Consider the following 20,698-nt stretch of genomic DNA (forward strand, 5'->3'; position numbering starts at 1 on the left):
AAAGTTTTGCTGTCTTCCAAGAAGTTCTGCATGTGCGTGGGAAACAGTGCATGTACACCCACACAAAGACATCCACAACTGCTACTGATACCTAAATATACAGGAGCCACCATTTAATAGAAAGATTTCACTTGCAGAAAAGAATTTGAACACATCTAATATTAACTTATCTACATTGCTTGAATTTAAGCATTTTTTTTTCTCAAGTGAGTCACAAATGGTCTCATATCAAGACTTTCACAGTTAACATATTACTATTATAGATACGTGTCTATAATTTCAGGCAGAGTGCCTTGCAAGTTTCCCAGGCATATGTTTTACCATGAACTGAAATAAAATTTCATACTAACTCCTCTAACACAGACCAGACCTTATGCTTCCCAAAGTAAAAATCTCACCTTCTTTATCTCAGGAAATGGAATTGGAACAAAGTGCCTTGAAATTTGATTTCTCAGGCTCTCACATCATTGGTTATGTCTCCTACACAGGATACTTTTGAATTTCTCAGGTTAAAGACAAAAAGAGGATTGTTTTTTTCTCTCTCTTTCTGTAATTGCTGTTAACTAAGGATTTAGAAGAGGGAGCTTATCAGATTCTCAGCTACTCACATTTTCTACCACTGCAAGACTCAGTCTCTCGCTCAAAGCAAAATTTGGGTAGGATTTTTTGTTTCCGCAGAACTTTCATTCTCAAAATGTTCCTATTCATTCTCTCTTGACTCATTAGCTATGCACAGCAACTCTCAAGCTGTGCAAGTCAAAGAACCTGAAGGTTGAGATAAACTAAAATGAATAGTTTGGTGGGGACATAATAAACTGTGAAGGATGTGGAAGAAACTCTTTCAAGTAAATGGAAGCCAAGTGTCTTATGTATCAGTGTGCTCCATGACACAGTCAAGATTACCGTGGAAAGTCTCAATGCAGAAACAATTACAGTGTTCCCTGGGCTCTCCAGTACAGCATGCAGCTGTATCAAGAGCTGCATCAATGTACCTCTGGATTAAACAAGTTTCCCCCTAGACAGTACCTCTGCCCTACAGGATGCTCTAATGCTGAGGATTCCCACATGACCTAAAGCTCTGGTATCGCACCATTCTGTTCCCCTCAACCTCAGGCTATTCAGCTAGCCTGGCCTCTCTCCAACAGCTCTTCCTGTTCTTGATCATCCACTGGCCACTTCACACTCTTACTGACCTTGTCAGTGGCACAACTCCAGGAGTAATCAAAGGGAAAGTACATATTTGTGTGTCTTTTCCCAAACTTCTCCAAATAACACATATCAAGTGGGCTGGTTTTGGCTGGGATAGAGTTAATTTTCTTCATAGTAGCTACTATGGGGCTATGTTTTGGATTTGTGCTGGAAACAGTGTTGATAACACAGTTTCGTTACTGCTGAGCAGTGCTTGCACAGAGTCAAGGCTTTTTCTGCTTCTCACCCCACCGCACCAGCGAGGAGGCTGGGGGTGCACAAGAAACTGGGAGGGGACACAGCCGGGACAGCTGACCCCAACTGACCAAAGGGATATTCCATACCATATGACGTCATGCTCAGCATATAAAGCTGGGGGAAGAAGAAGGAAGGGGGGACGTTCGGAGTGATGGCGTTTGTCTTCCCAAGTAATAGTTAGGCATCATGGAGTCCTGCTTTCCTGGAGATGGCTGAACACCTGCCTGCCCGTGGGAAGTAGTGAATGAATTCCTTGTTTTGCTTTGCTTGTGCGTGCAGCTTTTGCTTTACCTATTAAACTGTCTTTATCTCAACCCACGAGTTTTCTCCCTTTTACTCTTCTGATTCTCTCCCCCATCCCACTGGGGGGAGTGAGCAAGCAGCTGGGTGGTGCTCAGTTGCCAGCTGGGGTTAAACCACAACACACAGGATATAGGAAAAGATGACACTCTGTTTAGACAAAAGCAGCTTCAAAAACATGATGAATTTGTGAGTGCAAGAGTACTATAATGTTTTTCCTGTTTATGTAGAGCATGGGACATTGGAAAAAGTGAAAGTCATGACAATGACAAGTCAAACCTCCACTTGCTAAAGTAAGTTCTGAAAATTACACAAAAGTTTTGCTCAAGAAATTCAGTCAGTTAAGAGCCTGAAGTAGCCTGTGGTTTCTCTTTTACCATTGCCATTATTAACTGTGACACCAAAAAATTAATAACAATGACAATCAAGTGCATTAAAATAAAATATACTTATAGATTTGCATCCATGTTCTAAATAAGTCTGTCTGAAAGAAAATATGCTGAGTACCTAGCTGAAACTTACGTTTTAAAAAGAACATTAACACTTTAATCTTTCTTATGCTTATAGAGGAGTCAGAGCAGATACAAACAGTTTCAACTGGCCTTTTTGAATATCCTTGATCCTAATAAGATTGTCATGGTTCATGTCTTGTGCTGAGAGAGATGAAACAATTAATAAAATACAAATTAATTCAAAGAACTTACTATTTTCACTTTCTGACTTGGCATTTGCTTTTGGGTACACACGATTTGCAATTCCAAGCAATTTAGCAGGCCGTGAATACCCAAGAGAATCATAATTGCTTGGTTTAAAAGGCTCTCTCCCCGCTGCGACTACAGCTCCAGAGCACAATATCAGGGCCTGAAGATTAGGAACCTGGAAAAAAAAAAGTAACATTAAATTCTCTGCCTTAGTAACCACAAAAAATAATGTAAGAAAGAGATTTATCCCTTTCATGCTTTAATATCTTCACTTCTTAGTCTCTGCATTAGTTTGCAGCAGGCTATTAAATATGTATCACAGCACAGAATTAATTTTTCAATTCCTATAAGGCAATTCCTATCTCTGTGAGGGTATATCTTGTTATACAAATATATTAAAAAAAGACTTCAAGAAGCAACTTGGATCCAGATCAAAATTTTCTTATCATCTGTGTGTTTGCATATGTAATTTTGTTTCATTGTTGCACAGGGACTGTTCATAGCCATGAAATAAGAATATGCATTTGGAGGTAGGTATACAAATGAACACATATTTGGAGGAAGAAATACATCACAAGTACTTGACCTGTACTGCCACACAGGAATAGGACAGAATCACAGAACAATATACTTTGGAAAAGACCACTGGAGGTCATGTGGTCTAACCCTCTGCTCAAAGCAGGTCTGACTGGATCAAGGAGCTCAGAGCCTTGTCTAACAGTTTTGAATTTATGTTCCAAAATATATTGTAAGATAAGGCTTACAAATTGCACTTCACTGACTTATAGGTGATACGGACAGTTTCCCAACCTAACACAGAATTTCACCAAATGGAAGGTAAACACAAGATTTCCCTTGAACTCTTGGAGCTCTGCATGGAATTCTCTTTCTAGTTACCTGTTAGGTATAATCACAAGTGCTTTTTTGTGGTTAAACAACACACAGATAAAACACTAAGTGAGGTAAAATTATATAAAGCAGCATGTGAGATGAAAATCAGGATTATTAGTGCTGCATCATCTGGGTTTAGAGGTACAGAACCTAGTCCATGCTTTGAAAACTATAACAGACAGTCAGGTGTCATAGTTCCAAGTCATGAATGGCAAACCACTCTGCATGTGTGTTATGATAAAATATGTGTGGTTATTAGATGCTACTTACCGTATTTTTAAAACATTAAAAATCACAGATAAACAACATTAAGACTAAAGGAAGCTTCTGTGTAAATGGGTAAAAATTTAGAATTGAGAGCATGCCTGAAAGAAGCCTGAGTAAGAAAAAGAAAAGAGTTTTTTTCATGATGACTTAAAAGTAAAATGTCCTCACTTGCTTCTCTCTGATGGCAAGATTCCAGTATATTTCCTCCAAGCTAGTAGCCTTTCTGAAGGGGAAAAGGCATAGAAAGGAAACAGCTGAAATTCAGCACATCAGATCTTACACCAGGCCAGTGTCCCAAGCTTATAATTGATAAAATCACCTTTTTAATTAAAAATAATCTAGAAGCACTCATAGAAAAATTGTCAGTATTCATCTTTATTCTCACCTTTCTGCCATCAGTGGTGTATAGTTTCACAACTGGATATTGCATTAACTCACTCATATAATCCAGAAAGGCCTCAAAGGTTTGTGTATTTTTCTTTCCCAGAACTATGGTGCGCCTGAGTCTTACATCCCCATTTTTGAAAACAAGCATCTTTTTGGGAGTTGTTATTTTGCTTTCTCGATGGCCAAATCCATCTTCATTCCCCCTTGCTAATTGCACAGCTCGACGACGAGCGCTGACAGGCCTACTGATCTGCCAGGGCAGCGGCTTTTTGCTAGCCTGTTCCAGGTTGATGGGCTTCATTTTCCTCTGATGGGAGCAAATATAAGATTTTCCATCTTCAAGATCCTCCAAATTGGTGATGCTGTGTCTCCCTTTTGGTGTACTAATATTCCTTACTCCAAAAGGTAATGGGACCCGTTTGGATAAACTATCCAGCAAGGCATCAAATGTTTTGTAAGATCGGTTATTAATGACCATCTTGATCCCATTAAACTGAGGATCTCCACTTTTATAGAAACAGATCCGTTTTGCCACAACAGGTTCAGTAACATTGAAATGGCGCGTGGATAAACTCTGTTCGCTCTCGGATGAGTTTGGCTGATTCACCGAGTAACTCGTTGAAGGTGTTTCACTCATTTTGACAGCAGTCTGGAAGAAAGAGGACATGGATGTAAAATTTTTCTTATGACTAGTAATAATATGGTCTTCATTTTGAAAGGTGCAGAAAGAGAATTTATAAGAAACCAACAGCAGCAAGTTGTGCCAAAAATCATTGGATTTAAATGGATCCAAGCTGTTATGTCTAAATTCCACAAAGACTCCAGTACTGTCGGATTAAGTTAGCATAGCTCTACTTGCAAATATTCCCAAAACTCTCCGATGCAATTTCAAATCTCTTATCATTTTGGTACAAGAGACCTTTCCTTAGAAGAAGGTACTTTGTCAGTCCAGAATGATAATTAGATACTTTCTTTCTTAAGGATGAAGCTAATGACAACATTTCATATTTAGCAAAATCCATATTAGGAGGGAGAAATTTGTGCCTAGGCATGAGCCATATTCAGTCCAAAATAACAAAACTGAAAGACAATACAATTCATTCTGATCTCATATACTAGTTTTATACCAGGGAGTATATTGGAGTCAGAGAAAAGGCTCCTGATTTACTACACTGTAAACTATACCAGAATAAGGCACAAAACATGTTTTAGAGTTAAGTTGCATCATAAATTGACAGATCATTTTGCTTTTCCATTATAAGTTTTATATTTCGTGATACATAAACCACTACAATATTTGCATTTATACTGAGGGAAAAACTACTGATCAAGTAAGACTTTTTTCAGTAAGAGAAAAGTCTTTAAATCCTTTATAAGGACACAAAAATTTCAGGTATTCTTCAGTAGAAGCCGCCTTTAAATTGAAACATTTAAATACCAGTCTTTTAAACAACAGATTATTTCTGACAACTATATCGATAGTCTTCATGCTTGAAAATAGAGCACTCTCACTACAGTCTTTCCATTTGAATCCAATCAACATACAGATAGTGTAATGACAACCCTTTAAATGAATAAAATCGCTTTATCTTAATGATTGGCTTGCTTTGACTGGAACTACCTTGCTTTGACTACACAGGGTAGAAATGGCTAGTCAACTAATCAGCCTCAAGGAAGCGGTTTGAGCAGAGTTCTACTGAAAAGCTATATAGCAGTCTCAGGGAATATGTTTGTATGGAAATAACAGAAATTAAATTCTTTGACAATGTCACCTTGAGGTAGCTGCCATATTGACTAATGGAACAATCTCTTCTGGCTACTACATACTTTTCTTAATGAAGCTATAGAAAACAGTATTTTGACTATTTCACTACTACATACATCAGTTCTGAAACGGATAAGAAAATGCTGCTATTTTTCAAGACAGTCAAGGTTCAAATAAAGTCAGATATTACAAAATTTTATCTTACTGTGTTCTTACAGCTTTTCCAATAATGCACCGTTTTCAGCTTGGATTTTGCCTTCACTAAGAGTTAATAACTCTTTAAATGTTTGTTATTTTGAACAATGATCAGAGCGCAGGAAGAAAAGTCTCCTTTAAATACATTATTTATGCTGTAAATTGTACTTATTCTAAGTGCTAAAAGTTAAAAATAACCAAACAGGTCTGCACTAGAATGATGTGCACAAAGATTGATTTAGGTAATCACAATTTCATTTAAAAAAGAAATAAAAAATTAAACAAAACCCCCAAACAACTGTAAGTATTTAATTAAGAAATATGCAGGAAGAAATTTTCAAGCTTGGCTGCAGCAACTTAAACAACCCAGTCCATGATGGCTAGTGAAGTGGCTTACTTTCTGTGGTAGGGAGGAGCTCCATTTCAACTGAAATCACTGAGAGCTATAGTTGCTCATCTTTTTTGACATATCTATTCATTAGCTGCCTAAATTTTCATTACACTTCTAAACTGAGAGGTTGACAGGTGAGTTAAGACTAGGGACACAATTTGAACCAGCCATTTTATGCTTCACGCATCATTCTGTTTATACTGATATTTCTAGAGGAAATCCATAAGGGCATTTTTATTGCTAGCTGCAACACCAACTTTCCTAGTCTCTTTGCAGAGCAAATGTTCTACTCCAATGAAAGCAGCCATGACAGTAGTAAAGTTCTTGAGTGAACTGTATGTTATGTTAACTGGGCAAGAAGACTTGAGCTCACTGACAGAGTCCAGTCCAGGATCGCTGGGGAAGGGGAGAAAACTGTTAAGTTGTCATCATCAATAATGGCCAGAGAGAGAAATGAGTAGACATAGCTCCTCAGCAATTCTGTACTATGACTACTCACCCTTTATGAAAATGGAGTGGAATTTCATCTATCTGTATGACTATTCACTCTTACAAGAGAGAAAATACGTGGATTTTCTCATGAGACTACTGATAATAATAGCTTTTGAATTAGCCTCTCAGAAGTTGTTCTGGATATTTGTACTTGTGTAAAACATTCAGTTATGTAAGCATCAACATTTGGAAGAGAAATACAATACATTTTACATAAAGATAATTATTATACTGAGTCTTGACTCTGTGGAAGTAACGAAATCCAAAACAAACAAAGAGAGAATATACATATAAAGAAAAAAGATAATTTTCTTTATAAACATGAAATAATTTGAATTCACAAAAGTAACTAAGAAAAAGAAGTTTTCCTTAGCAAAACATAAAATGAATGATAAAACAGATAGTTTTGGCAGAGAACTGATAGTTGCATAGAACACCATGTACGAAAGAAGTGGTGGTTGCATAGCACACCATATATGAATACTTTCTAGTATTAATTTTAATAGTGGAAATTGCTTATGCATCTTTCAGATACCTTATAATTGCATCTTACAAATTACAAACATTTCACAAATGAATAATCAACATGTTGTAGAATACCACATACTACAGGTGATCACACTGTAACAGCATCATTTCATCTTAAACATAGTATCCATTTTCCTACTTAAATGATTTTATTCTAAAATTAAGAAATAGCTGATATTACGGAATGTGTATTAAGATATTTTGCAGTTACAATGTTAAGAGCTTTATTCTGCAAGAAAATCAAACAGAATTCAGAATTGAATCCATTTGCCTTCATTCCCATAAACAAAACCACTCTCATTCAAATTTTATGCACAAAGCTGCTAAATTTTATAAAGACACTATGTGGAACACTTTATTCTAAATATATAAGAATATATCTTATGCCATGTCGCTGGTAAGTATTGCATATAATTTCATCATACTCACCCACAGTCACATCCTATGTAAATAAAAGAGTAGTTAGCTTGTTTTCATAGACTTATAAATTGTACATGTGATTGTCTATGCCATATGAAACGAACATCCTTAGTCTTATTCCAAGTGCGCTCAGCTAGAAAAAACATTATAATCCATTTGCTTAATCTCAGCTAATGTTAATCACCAGACCAGGTTCACCTTAGGTAGCCACTGTTCAGAGCAGAGTGGCTAACATCTTATTCAGCAAGACCTCTTATATTATTTTTGAACTCTATTTACCTTTTAAATATTTCATTTATATAATTTTCTGTTTACTTAGATTGCTCAAGAGACTTACAGAACCACATATAATAAAAACGTGGGTGGGGAACATAGGTCATCTAATCTATCTTCTTATCAGTGTAGGGTTATCCTCCAAACTAAATTCTTTAGTGATATAAATTTTAAAAATGTTAAAATGGAGCTTCTACCACTCACCTTCTGAGACTATTTATTACCTATGTCCTGGCATTAATTCTTGCTTTTGTTCAATCATTTGGTCAAGATGATCCTCTTTGTGCTAGATTCTCCCGTATTTTCTCTATTCAGATACCACAATGAAAATAGTTCCACAGTTTCTTTCACAACACTCAATAAAACATGACAGTCTGAAGGAGTTTTGTTATCCATGAGGCATTCTTCATTTCAACATGTTGGAAAAAGGGCAATGCAATGATGTGTGTGAATAGTTTATGAAGAGACAGGAGGATTACGTCTAACTGTAGCTTAATTATACCACAGAATGTGTTTTTTTTCTTTTTCCGGGAGAAACACTATGTCCCTGGATGGTAACTGTTCCATCTAATTGCTACCAGATGTATAATCTGATTTGGAGCTTCTTTGCTTAATCAGGATTACAGCAAGCTCTCAAAACTAGCTGTGTAGAACAGTAACAAAAACAGTAGACACTGCCACTGCATGCCATAATGAATTTTTAACTATTTTCCTTAGTACAGAATTCAACGTTTATAGAAGTTTTAAAATATCGCTTCAGTTCCACTTTCATAAGATGCATAGGCACAAAAATTAAATCATAATCTTGCACAGATATTTTGCTATAAACATTGCTTTCTTAAATATTATATTAATATAATTACTTAGGTCCTTAATCTATCTTAGCTAATATTCCTGTCAGTATTTTCCTGCTTATGTTCCAGTCAGTATTTTGTTGTTTACACTTGTTCAGAAGACGAACAAGTGCACATTCTATTTGTTATTCTGATCTCTTATAACTTAACCACTTATACAGGAATTTTTATAGAGTTGGTTTTCTTTAAAGTGTAGAATTTAAAATATCACTGCTACCCTCATTAGCTTTCCAGTGCATGCAAAGTCACTTTCAATAACCAGCTAATTCATCAGTAGCTTCCGTGTACCACTAGAATTTTAGACCCAAGAGATAATACTTCTGGGACCTGGTGAAGGTGATAAACAAGTGTCACCATTTGACAATGTGAATGCCCCTTAATTCTCTAAGACTTCAAAAGCCTTACAAATCTTCTGTCCAGACACATGTAACTTAAAAGCTCCGCTGCATTCCTACAAACACTCCATATATTCTGAAAAGATAGAAGAAATCGTCACCTTTATAATAAAAATAGCATCAATAAGAATTATGTTTAATTCAGACTTAAAGCTAACAAGCCACAAAAAATTATCACAGTCCTGTAACAATCAATATCGACACAAAAACACTTTTCATCCATTCATGTGGGCAGCTTGACTGACAACCATGGAACTACTAAAATGATGTGATAAGAAATTAGCTGTAATATTTGGAGAACAGTTGTTCTTTTTATGTAAACCATTCACAAATAAAAATTGGGAAACATAAAATTAGTCCAGAAAATTTAAGGAGGCAAAATCAGGCCACATGAGAAAACATATCAGTGTTTAAAATTGTAATTGCAGGCAGGATTACAATCTTCTGGGTTGCTGTCATTCTCACTTTTAAATTACATGCCTGCTTATCTTCAGAACATCCTCAGTTCTCAGTTCTGATACTAAACATTACATTTAACCTGTACTCAATATCCCTCTTTTCCTATTTTTTTGTAAGGATTATTGACTGGTCAATAACGGAAATTATGACCATATCACTGTGAGGCAGACACTAACTTCAGTTCTTGTCTCTCATTGAAAAGAAAGGAGAAAAGCTCACCTTTGGCTCTTTGTGAACACAGTGACAGCTAAGTACAAAGGATCTACTCTAATGACCACAAGCATCACTGGCAGTTTTCCTTTCAATTCCAAAGGGTGTTCTCTAGGAAGACAGCGGCCTAGAGATGGCCAGTTGAAGGTCCAGTGCCTGCAGTTAGCCTGCAACACTATTCCATACAGCAAGAGGCCTCAGTCAAGCACCCTAAGCAAATACTTGGCCTGCAGTCCCTGGGCTGAACGAAAGCTCAAGTAGAAGTGTTCAAAGTCAAGAGAAAGTTTCTAACTGACTCCAAAATTCTTTGCATCAGCCCAGAAAAGTACAGCATCAAAATAATTGTAAAAAATATTTTTATCATTACTCTTTCTGATTTTGATTAATTACTCTTCCTCTTCTATGGACTTCACTTTAGTAACTGAACTGATTAAATGCTACGTGTACCTAAATATAACCCAACGCTTTCCACCTCATTCTATGAGTCTTCAGTGTTTCTCAAGATCAGCATCATATCCAGGAAACTGATGCCCAAGAAAGAAAAAATATGTTAGCAATTACATTATCATGTTTGCTGATATATTCTTTTTTCCTTAGCAGATAACCAGCATCCCAGGTTGAGAAACATAAGCAGCCTTTTCTGCAGCATTATCCTGAGTCAGAGCAGGGTCAGAACCGTTTGCAGTGTGGCCCTCCCTGCCTGGCAATCCTATGGCCCTTGAATGACACCCTTTGTTTAAGTCGGAGCCATATGGAACAGCAGTTAACACTTGAGTATTTTTATCATTCAAGCGTGAGTCACTTCTTTAAAACGGGCAGTTGTTACGCCAGTTAAACGCTATTACTGTTGACCTCATGCCCCAAGAAAATGCTGATAATGTGCCTTATATTTCCAAGTCCCTTCAATCTCTTATACCTCTGCTTTTTTTTCAGTTGGACTGCTCAGTAAGGTATGGAACTAGGAAACTGCTATCATGCTGAAAAGGAAATTATCACATTAGAAGCAGGGGCCTGGGTCAAGTTCCCTTCAGTGTGCCCAGCCTGTTTACATCCTTTCCAGCAAAGCCTTCCAAAAAATGTGCCACTATTAATATGTTACTACTGATAAGATTTTGAGCCATTGCATTACAACAGCATTTTAGTGTTTGATATACATGAACTTCTTATCAAGTTAATCCCCACAGACTTTTATTCATTAAATTCTCCAACATAGATTTGATAACCAACAGCTGGGGATGCAGAATGAGAAAAAAGAAAAAGTATGCCTCTGGGGAGGAAAACAAAACAAAACCAGAGCCCTGCTTTTAAGAGAACTCTGCCGGCATGGTTAGATGGACTGCAAAACTCCTGTTTGAGCTGTTCTGGTTTTTGACCACCACTAAATTTAACTCAAATCTGAACGCCTGTTTGTGTTCAGAAGATAACGTCCTACGGGAAATTTCTGGCCTGGCAGAAATACAAATTGACCCATCTTTAAGTGGGTTACATTTTCATTCTGGAGTGTACAGCTGTCTCAGAGTTAAATGCATAATCATTCTCAGCTTAGTTTTCCTTATTTTCTTGCCTCAGGTGTATTTAACCATCTACAATTACCCTTGGTTCTGTAAGATACACTAGCTGAAGGGAAGGGTCAGCCATGTTTTCAATTTTTCTGAGTATGGGCATCTGAAAAAAGAGCCATCCTAGACTACATTTTGCTTTGTTTGTATTACATCTACATAATTCACTGCAGTGATATGTGAATGCTTACAGAGCATCTCAAATTCTTTAAACTGGAAAAAGAGTGACTAGAAATTTTTCTCTATCCCTAGTTTTCTTCTCCTAGAACATTTCAAAAAGTTCTTTTCTCCCCTGAATATTTGCCTTCATGACTTTCCCACTCTTTCACCAGATTAATAATGCAGCCACCTGTACTGATCTTAACATACAACGGTTTGTAAAAAACAACTAACTGCAGATCTAATTGTGCTGTCAGCTTATTAAAGATTGACTTCCTCCTGTATTGGTTAGAAAACTCCTATATGGACCGTAAAGTTTTACCAAAAATTTCACTCACTAAGACAGCTAGGGTTGTCACACGTTCTTTTTTTATACTCTTTTAACTTCCTTGTACTTCTTACCAATCTGTTAATTTATAACTATAATTCTTTGTATCTCTCAAAGAGCATGGTCAAAGAAAAGGATTAAGCAGGCAGCACATGAGTTCCCTGGCCAAGCTGTTATCAGCTTACGTTGAAATTTAACTCCATGTGCCTCAGCTTGTCTATCTGAAGTTCTGTGCAATGACTTTGCCAACTTTCCTATTTCATAGAGACATTGTGAAGCATAAGCTAAAGAAACCTCATGAAGCTCCAGCAGCATAAGTGATTATGAGGGACAGATCTATTGGTTCCTCATGGAGGACATCATAAAATCCTTTGCTGGAGTCTGGTGTTATTTCCTTGATGGAGTTCAGAGGCTGTTTTTAGAGAGAGTGAGTTCATAAATTGAGGCCCAGAAGGGAAAAAGACAAGGCTTACACATATTACACAGCTTTGCCTCCTACAAACACTTTAAAGTCTTTGATAAAAATTTACATCTTCAGACACTTGCTCTGATCTGCTGTCTACTCCTGTAGGTGCCCAGGCTCCTGAGGCTCCTAAATTGCTATCAGTACAGCTTTGCTGCTGGGCACGTGTACAACATTCCAGCTCTGACAACAATAAGCTGCTTAATGTCTTAGCTTTGGTGCAATCCACAGCTCGTCACTGCTTTGCCCATCTTGCCTGAAGAAACCTGACCGTCTCCTCTTACAGCCCAAGCTGTTGCTGTCCTCCATTCCTCTGGCTAATAGTTAAAGAGCTCTCTTACCACTCCAGGGGTCCACTGCCTGATTTAGAGCAAGGATTTAAGTCCATATATCTTAGCTTTCAAGACAGAGAACTAGCTCAACGTTCCTCCTCCTATCTAGGTTTTGTGTAAGAAAAGACTGATCTGCATACAACATCTAATTCCACAACAGACTTCATAGCTACAAATGCCCAGTGGAGAGACACACCTAACTTTAAGCCTGGTTTAGATACCCATTTCTTTGACAGACGTGAAAATAGTATCAAATATGGACCCCGATCTAAAGGCCCTGCATCTGCCTAGGATTCAGGAGCCAAGATATCTAACTCAAATCCTAGGATGCCCGGAGGAAAAAGCCAACCACCTCCAGTGTTGTGTCACTGTGCCTGAATCCCCAGTACGAGCCTAGCTTACTCAGTTGTGTTAACTGTAGGTGCAAGGAAGAAGATCTGAGAAAATACAGGTACTACTGAATTATATTTGACTGTCATATTTGCAGTACTAGATGTAAAGAATGGAGCTGAATGCATGTTCCTAAAATCTACCCAGGATTCCCACACTGAGTTTTAAACCTGAAGACGGTCACCACTTCTATTACTGTAGCCCTTCAGGATACTTGGTTTTCCTCCTTATGCATTTATTCTTCCTTACACTTATATACAAATGTTATAAGTAGATATTTCTGTATATGCATGTTTATATCTAAGTATATATAGATATACACAGAGACACACACACAGCCCCCCCCCGCCTACACACACAAACTCTACTCAGATGCCTTCAGTTACTTTTATATCCTTGGATTAAATTGTCTTTTTCCAATGTCTTGACTGTATATTCCCAGACCTGTTCCCTTTCATTTTATTTTGATTTTGAAGTACATTCCTCCAAACTTCCTCACATGCAGGGCCAGTATTTTACCAAAGGACTGACTTTATACATATATTGAATTTTGAGCTAATTAGATACATGAATTTTTTTTTCTATGAAGACATCCAGCCTGTATTTCTGCATTGTATTTTTGGCATAGGGCCAGTTTCTAATCTCAAATAGTACTAAAAAGTGACATTAGATGGACATATGCTCAATAAAAAATAGAAGGGCAATGTCCACCTCCTTCAAAAGTAATCAAACCATATTAGGTGTTACTACCACCAAATTTCCATCTATCAGTCTTTTCCTCTATCTAAATGAAAGCTCAGATGTTGTCAACATAAATTTTTCCACACACAGTAATATTGATTAAAAATTATACATAAACAAAATGGTACTACTTCATTTTAATTAAACTTTCAGTAGTAAGATGATGTATTTATTTTTATTTAATAAAAATATTTTGCTATTGATTTTATTAATTTTTAATCAAGTTATAATTAAATTACCAAAAGCAATAAAAATATTTCTAAGTAGGAAGTCTGTGAGTTAAATACATGACCACAGACAGAACGGTAAAAAGTATCGCTGCTGTCTTCAAGCACTTCTATCAGTAAAAAAAAAACAAGAGTACTTTAAAGTTTCATTATGAGAGGCACTGAAATGAGACTAGATAAAGTATTAATTTTTTTTTTTTTTTAAAAAAAGGAAAGCACACGTTGGCAAAGCTATACAATAAGTGAGCCACTAATATTTTTTTCTCTCTCTTAACTTCCTTTAGTCAAATCATTTACTTTGTGCTTGACACAGATACAATCCAGTACATATAATTTGGAATAGAAAGGATCTGTTCATTTCCCTACTTGATCAGACTGATCCCTAGAGTGATCCTTGTGGTCATTCCCCAGTGAAATAACATCACAAAGCCAAGAAAGAGCAGATGAGTTACCTCAGAAGACCTACCACCTACCATTAAAAACTAAGGAGAGGTCAGTGATGGAAAGGCTTGGCTGTCAATACAGTTCTATAACAGTTCTTCTGCTGCTGCTCCATTACATCAGAAAGTTGATGCATTTTCAAGCTTCGTCCCTCTTACTACTATTATCCTTCACTTGAGACAAACAAAAACCTCCTTTTCTGTCCCATCAACTGTTAGTTTTTGACATTTTCCCTTTATAAATTTTGTCAGGGAGTCAAAATCTCAGAAAATTCATAAACTGAAAATTAAAAAAGTCTACAATTAATTTTGAACCAACTGAAAAGTTATTGTTTTCCATAATATTAAGTATTTCAATTTGTACCTTTACTTATTTCAGATTGTGAAAATATAGACTCTCTCTCTGCTTTTGCACATTCTATTCATCACACTTCAGTTCTGCAGCCAACCACCCATGCTCCTCTTTCCTCTTGCCTAATATGGCATGAGCAGACCCAGGAATTTTACCCAAATGTATTTCTTCTCTTTCTGCTTTAGTTCCCGGATGAGGAGGACTGCTACACTGCATCAGCAATGCCTGTACCAAGCATCTGACTCATACTTGCTGTAAAATGCCTGGGGAATGTGACTGCGTCTGAAAAAGAGGTATGCTCAGATGCTCCACCCCCCTTCACAATAGAGCTGCATTATATTGTGCTATTCTGTGAAATGCATTCATGCTCTTATCTTCTCTTTCCTGAATATTGAACAATATCTATTTTCAACTGATTTTCTAATTAAAAAATAACAATTTTTAATGAGTTAATTTTTTATGTTATTGTCCCTTAACTTCTTTTTGACAATTTCAAACACTAATTAAGAAAAAATGCTCAGATTTTCAGGTCATAATGAAGGACAATAGTATTCTTATATAGATTTAACATTGTCTAAAGGGATGCTAAATTGGAGAGATATATTCAGATTAACAACTTGGAACCTTCTGACAGTGATGACATAGACGTTTGTATTATACTGACAAAGAAGGTATGCTTTATAATCAATATTGGCCATGCTTCCATAAGGCTCTAAAGGCACATTTATGTGGTTACACTTTTCTTCTGAGGAGCAGCAGTCAACTCCCTCTTTTTGCAGGCACAGCTATCTCTGTCTTCAGAGACACAGAAGACAGCACAAGGCCTTAAAGATTAAAAAAATAATGCAGAAATACAAAGCCCCCTTCGGAGCAACCTCTACTTGGTATCATAATCCTTGTGGCTTTCATTTTGAATGTGTTAAGAAAAAAGCAACTTGCAAAAAGTTATTTGAATGTTACTGAAATAAACCAGTATTTGCAAAATCACCTCTGATAAAGTCACCAGCCAAGGTCAATCCACAGCAATCTCTCAGGAGCTGTGACAGAACAATAGACCCACCACACCGAGCAAGCGGGCTGGCACGCGGGCTCTGCTGCTCTATCTCAGCAGATAAGCAAACCTTGGGACTTCAAATAAATCACAGGGAACAGCTAGCAGAAAGAGTGATGTTGGATAGATCTCCTCTCATGTTTTTCTTAGCAGACCGCCACAGGGAAATACTCAGATGCTGAAGGATGCCTGTTTACTTAGAAGAGACTGATCTAAAAAGAAGTGACATACTATAATCTGGTCACGCAAACTGTCTCTAAGCAATTAGACTGTCTTACTGGTTTAATGCTATTTTAGGTTTATTTTTGCCTTTGGGAATTAGACTTGCTTCTTGAGAAACACAGTATGTGTTACGCCACATCGTACATCCACTTATGATGACATCAGAGGATATTGTAGTCATTGCATCATTTTTGTAAGATATATAACCTCAAACTGAACTCAGTTACTCTTTTGCCTTTTTGAACTACAGAGAAAAAGAAAATGTAATGGGCTTTGTTCAGAATGTTTTCCGGATACTAATCCTTAACTTTTATCCCTTCAGAAACACTGTAGGGAATGAGGATGAAAAGTTATTTTTGTGTGGCCCCATTTCAGGACTAAAAAGCAAATTTTCATGTAGATATTTCTTTCTTTTTATTGCTATTGATATTCCTTAAATTACAAGTTTTCGTAGACTCTTCTCAAAGTAAAAATTTAAATTGAGACATAATTTCTAACATACCTGGATTTGTTTATGCTGCAATAATAACAACAAACTTGTTTGCAACTGAAAAAAAAGCTCCCTGTCAAGATGTAACTTAAAATAGCTGCAGAGGCAAGAATATAAGACGAAGGAGTACTAATTAACAGCAATAAAAGGAGCTGATTCAAAATAGGCTGGTTTTTATTTGTGAGAATCATTTCTACCAGCTTGGCAAACTAATGTGCTAAACAAGAACCGTACCCAAGCCCCCTCCACACATGCACACACACATGCACGCACACACGCACACACGTGCACACATCCTGGCATAAAAAATTACAATGGGAAGTATATTCCTGTAAGTTAGAAGTGAAAAGTGTTATTCCCGAGACTGATGCGCCTTTTAGTCAATCATGATTATTTCTTACAGCAGAATCCAGATAATTTTGTTTAGACTGTTTTCAGGTGAACCTCACGATGGATTCCTCACTTTCTCTGGGAGACCAAACTGTTGTGAATGCAGCTCAGCCACGAAGTCCTTCTCATAGTCATCTGAAGTTTCTCTTTGTTGCCTTTCCAAACATTACCTGTATACTGGTTTTAAAATAATTTAGTCATTCTCCCGCATTCTCACAATCTGCTGTATCATAAACCATTTAAGTTTATTTTACTTTATATATTTGAAATTTTTTTAATAAATATATGTATCGAGAGATAAATATGTATGATAAACATATGGAGAGAGAGAGAGAAGTGGTATATTCATTGAAAGAGGGAAGTATATTCACCAAGAGATAGACGTATATTAATTTGTGCTGAATATCCTAGCAATAACTAAATTTAGATCATACTGCAACACGCAAAACTTACATTAAGGAAATGAAGATGCCATGAATTATACTATCAATTTAGCAAATTAATTAAATACATGCATAAGTCCTTCCTTATTCAGAAGAACAATTACACATAGGTTTAGCATAAATGTCTGCACAAATATAGATCTGCATGCTACATGCAGTAGTCAGAAATGCCTGTAGCAGTGGTATATTTGTATGCTAGCCAGATCCCAGGGTTTATTCGTCTTACTTAGTGTATGCATTCTGAAAATTGAGGGTCTGCAAGGTTAGCCTATTTTTGGATCAATATTTATAAACTTTGAAGATCAAGTGAGAAATTTTGGATATCTCTTCGGAAGAAAAGAAGGGAGATCTTTTCTTTTCCCCATTTTTCAAATAGAATCACAGTTTAATTTTAAAACTTTTCTGGTCTTCTCTTTTATCAGTGCCCTCTGGCCCTTAATTCCTATCATTCTGCTTGAAATTTTACCGCTATTATTTACCCTTCCCCAGTGCAATTGTGCATTTTCTTAATTTTAAATACATCAGAGCTTTCTTGAACTGATTCATTTTGATTTATCTTTTATCTATCTATCTTCAGTAATTCAGTTTCATTCTGTATTGCATGTGGTCCCAATCACATTATATACACTAGGCAAATATGTAAGACATATCATGATATAAATGTTTTAGTGATCACTTTAAGTGAGAACAGAAGTGTAAATCTCAAAGTTGGAGAACGGGATTATGGAAGGGATAATGATGACTCATAATTGATCTTCTGCTTTCAAAAAAATATGTTTAATAGTTAATAATAAAAGTTATTCTTTTAAAGAGACCAAATTGTTTATACATATATATACACAGACTTAGAATAAATAAATAGATAAATAAATAAACAAACAAACAAACAAATAAATGTTATTAGATAATGGAAGGGCTTTTAGATGCTGTCAAATTCAACTTCCACAACAGTCTTAGACTACGCTACCTTTTATGGCATATAACAAAGGTATATTCCCTGATTTTATTTTTAAAAGCACTATTGTCAGGGTTGCAGACAGACAGGCTCGTGCATTGGGTGTCGGTGTCAAGGTTTTGGTAGCAGGGGGGATACAGGGAGGAGTGGGAGGAGGCTGGGGCTGCCCTATGCAGGACGCAACTGATTCGAGCCTGCTCCAACAGACCCACCACAGGACACAGCTGAGCCCATCAGCCACGTGTGGCACATCTGTGATAACACATTTAAGAAAGGGCAAAGGTGCTGGACAGGCAGGGGAGGAAGGAAAAAAAGAGAGTGAGAAACAGCAGTGTAAGCACCAAGGTGAGAGAAGAAGAAGGGGAGGAGGTGCTCCAGGTGCTGGAGCAGAGACTCAGTTAATGTCTACAAGCAATTCAATATTACTGATGAATGAAAAACTAAAACATTACTTTAAAAGTGCATACTCATAGTAACAAAGATGCTCAAAAGAAAGCCAACAAACATTACTCAGTATTAAAAGTACTTTTACGAAATGCTTACTGCACGTTGCTGAAAGACAGATTAATATTTTTATGCTGGCAAACGGTAACGTCTCTTTTATGCAAACAAAGTACACATCAAATCACTGCTTCAATCTTTTCCTCTTCACAACAATGTCAGTAATTAGCCAATACATTTCAATTAAAAAAGGCAATTTTTTCTACTTAAAGAAAATTGAGTTTAAGTTTACATGAAGTCACTGCATAACAAATATGTATCCATCAAATTTAGCCACTACCTTTGCTTTCAGAACATATGCAATAAGAACAATAAATTCTACTCAGATCAGAATCCTAGTGTGAGGTCAATGGACAAATACAGAGAAAAAAATCTTTGTACCAAACTTTATGATGAAGTAGTAGCATTGTATTTCCTGGGTTTTTGTCTCGTTATTAGTATCCTAAAGTAGAAATTCTTATAGCATAACTAATTCACTAAAGTGAATTAATTTCAGCAAAAAGAAATGCTGATGCAAAATCTGTTTGAGGAAAACAAGCCCATTTGGTTTCTCCTCCAATCTTCTGCTGTTTCTTTATAAAAAAGAGAGATTTGAGTAAACTAAATTACACCAACGGTGAATTTGGCCTAGTGCTTCCAAGAGCTCTCTGTTAACATCTAAGAATAAGACTTGTTAATGCATGAAGTTTGTAATATTTCTGGGATACATTCTATTGCAAAATGTTCTAGGTTGTGCGATGCTCAGGTATATTTTCTATCTCAGCCCCCACCTCTGGCAAAGACACACCTCAAAACACATAAATGTGATAAGTCTTATTTCACAGTCATTTGTGATTCTATATTTGCTCATATTTTTAATATCAGACTGACAGAACAGCTGTAAAGGGGTACTTTTGAAATGTCATATAAAATTATTCATATCACTTAACTTCATCAAGTAAGATATTTATAACTGATGAAAAAATTTGCTCCTGTGCTTGTACTGACTAATATTGTCCCCACCCATAAGCCTTTTGCAGCACCTCATTTCAGTTTGCCTTTGATGCCAGAGCCCTATCTATGAAACGAACCCATCCATTTCCAGACAAAAACTGGAAAAAGATTAGCTCCCTCCCTGCTGAGATAAATCACTTCCCAGTATATTCACTCGAAGACTTCAACATTTTTCATATGGTTTTCACTCTGACTCGATCTGTAAAGGAATGTTAGCTTCAAGAGAATTAATACTTGTGTACAAACCTAGAACTGCAGCTCAATTTTCAGAAGTGATTGGTAGCATTATTCTTTAACTACATATAAATGCAAGCAACTATTTACTTATTTCACATGAATGAGCATAGTGGTTTTTGAGTCAGGCAAAAAAGGAAGAAAAATACACTTTTTGCATGTGTTCAGATTAAGTTCATAGTTAAACTTTAGATGATGACTTTAGAAATTCATATTGTAAGGTTGCAAATATATTTATGATTCTACATGTGAACATCATAGCACAAACACAGATCCCACAAGCTTCTGGAAATATTCCAGTTCTCTAGCACTCAAGGTCCCAGTGCAGACCCCTTTCTCAACTATGTTGAATGATGTGCAAATTTTTGCATTTTAAAGGCAGTTATAGCCTTTCATTACTCCAAAATAGAAGAAAAATGAGGTTAGAGCATACAGTCAAATGCACCGAATTATA

General features: G+C 36.4%; 1 protein-coding gene across 1 annotated transcript in view; it reads right to left on the bottom strand.

Moving 5' to 3' along the window:
• RP1 (RP1 axonemal microtubule associated) overlaps positions 1-4,629 on the bottom strand; it is a 185,603-nt gene extending 180,974 nt beyond the window's left edge. Inside the window, exons 1-2 of the mRNA XM_075141847.1 lie at positions 3,991-4,629; positions 2,451-2,622 (exon numbers count right to left, since the gene is read on the bottom strand). Coding sequence (XP_074997948.1) covers positions 2,451-2,622; positions 3,991-4,629 — 811 coding nt within the window. The remainder of the gene's footprint in view (positions 1-2,450; positions 2,623-3,990) is intronic.
• Between the last annotated feature and the right edge of the window lie 16,069 nt (positions 4,630-20,698).

This window comes from Calonectris borealis, chromosome 2 (genome assembly GCF_964195595.1).
Source record: "Calonectris borealis chromosome 2, bCalBor7.hap1.2, whole genome shotgun sequence".
In the NCBI taxonomy this organism is placed as follows: domain Eukaryota; kingdom Metazoa; phylum Chordata; class Aves; order Procellariiformes; family Procellariidae; genus Calonectris; species Calonectris borealis.